Source organism: Barbatula barbatula, assembly GCF_947034865.1.
Source record: "Barbatula barbatula genome assembly, chromosome: 1".
Taxonomy (NCBI): domain Eukaryota; kingdom Metazoa; phylum Chordata; class Actinopteri; order Cypriniformes; family Nemacheilidae; genus Barbatula; species Barbatula barbatula.
In genome coordinates this window covers 26,567,451-26,569,669 of record NC_136766.1, presented here as the reverse complement: position 1 = coordinate 26,569,669, position 2,219 = coordinate 26,567,451, and the positions used below count along the sequence as shown (strand labels likewise).

The following is a 2,219-nucleotide window of genomic DNA, read 5'->3' as shown; positions in this document are numbered from 1 at the left end:
ATTTCCACTGGCATCTCCTATGGGCATCAGTGGTATACAGAATTACAAGTTGCCTTTACTATTTGTACATATAAACATGTAAAGAGTAGCAGTTTAAGGGCAGATTTTTTTACACATTGGGGAAAAAAAGGTCTAAACTACTCCCTCTGGGATTGATTATATCATTGAGACAAAATAAATATATCTGGCCTCGATGTTTAAAAGAAAAAATCTATATGTTAAGCCAATTCTTACCTACTACTGGTAGTTCACTAAAGCATCCCACAATAGAGAGTGTCAAATAAACCAATGCCACTCTAAGAAAAAAATATTCAAATCATTTTTCAAAATACTCAACATAAAAACATTCGTAAAAACTGTTGCATTTATATGAAGGATGAAGTGACTACCTCAGATTATTTTGAAGAGACATCATTTAGCCTATGTGGGACACAAAGCTTGTTGCAACACCTGTTTAAAATCACCCAACCATATGCACTCATATCCCTCCAACTCAACCTATTATCAATGATAGGGCACACCTGAATGTGCTTAAACCCAAGGAGCTAATTTCCTTTGCAAGCTAATGGAAAATGAGGTGTGTTAGAGTGATGAATGTGCAGAAAAAAATATGTATACATTAAATCCACAATTTCACTTTTATATAAATATATACGTTATACACCAAATATAATACTTCAACAGGAGAGTTATTGTGAAACTTGTTCAACAACAAACAAAATCAGTATATTGTTGGTCTTCATTTGATACAAATGTAACAATCTGTCTTGGATATTTGCATATAGAGATTAATACAAGAAAACATGTACACAACTCCTTGAGAATAAAGCATAATTTTGCAACAGCAAAACTGCAGCAATAAAAAAAGAATCTAGAATAAATATAATGTCATGTTGTACAAGTGTGAGAATTATGAAATTATAAATATGTTCTGTGAAGTTTCGTTTTTTTGTTTGTATTGAGATCTAACGATGTCAAAATTGCTGTTGTCAAGGCGAGTCCACCCAACAGCAAACAGCACTCCTGTAACCACAGCAATGGCGATGTGACATGACGCTTCTTAAAGGTGCAACACCATTTTCCCACATGGCTCCACTGATTCGTCTCAATTACGTCATGTAACAGGACATCAATGCCAGGTCCCTCAAATCTTCATCCGTCATATAGTCTGAAAGCACACAGAAAACATGAGTAGGAAATTCGTGTATTTAAACTACTAAATTAATGGATAATATACAAGCCACTTTACAGAAGAAGGGTTTTGGGTGAAACACTCACTTCTTCGCCCGTCTCCGAGAATTTTTTTGCAAAGACGTTTAGCGGACCTCACCAGGCGTCCTCGCGGAGTTCTCGGGGACAAACTCTCTTCTTTACGCTGGTTGGACAGGTCCTCGCTCGGCTCCTCGTCTTCATCGTCATCCGCAGATTCCTCAAGGCAGCCCGCCGTTACCAGCCGCTCCAGAATGTCCTCGTCTACCGGCAGCTTCTCGTTGATCGTCGCCTCTGACAGCGACGTTGAGTGTCGGCACAGCGGACACAGGATCAGGGGTTCGGGGCTCTCCACCGACCGCGCGAGCGTCACCAGGCATCTTTCACAAAATGTGTGTTTGCAGCTGAGCTGACGGGGACACCGCGAGGCAGCGTTGTAAGTCCTGTAACAGATTCCGCACTCTGTTTCTGAAAACATGTCAGCAAGTTGTTTGTGTTTCGGCTCCAGCTGACAAAGCAGTGTGTAGTGCAATGCCGATCATCTGTGCCGGGGACTCTTATACAGTTGTAGGCGGAGGGAAATGCGTAGGAGGAAGGAGGTGACGTAGAGACCGGTTTAAACCTTCTTTGGTTACAGAGTTGACATTTATAAACAAAGTAAGGTCATTGTCTTGTAGCTCGATGATGTCATTACCTAAATGTACTTCAGCCCATCGAAAGCATATTGATGACTCATTAACTCTGGAATACCTGTGACCTATTTTTAGGACATTTAAGATTCAAGCCTGAAAACGCTCAGACATTTTTTATCAAGACAGGTCTATCATGTTTCTGGGTGTTTGTATTGGTGTCACTATCTCTATTAAGTTTTAGCTAATCATATATACAATTGTTTTAACCAAATATTTAAATGTTTACTTTTCTGACAGTTTATTTTCATTTTAATGTCAGTTTGTATAGGTTTATTATAACTATATCTTTAAAATGAATCCTTCTTACTAATGAATTGC

General features: G+C 38.9%; 1 protein-coding gene across 1 annotated transcript; it reads right to left on the bottom strand.

Annotated features, from left to right (window-relative positions):
* Positions 1 to 574: 574 nt before the first annotated feature.
* On the bottom strand, positions 575 to 1,831 carry LOC306899728 (E3 ubiquitin-protein ligase RNF182). The gene is made up of 2 exons (XM_079466191.1): positions 1,279 to 1,831; positions 575 to 1,168 (listed from the first exon to the last, which is right to left on the bottom strand). The coding sequence occupies exons 1-2, from the start codon at positions 1,685 to 1,687 to the stop codon at positions 1,110 to 1,112; spliced, it is 468 nt and encodes a 155-aa protein (XP_079322317.1). The 5' UTR covers positions 1,688 to 1,831; the 3' UTR covers positions 575 to 1,109.
* Positions 1,832 to 2,219: the final 388 nt, after the last annotated feature.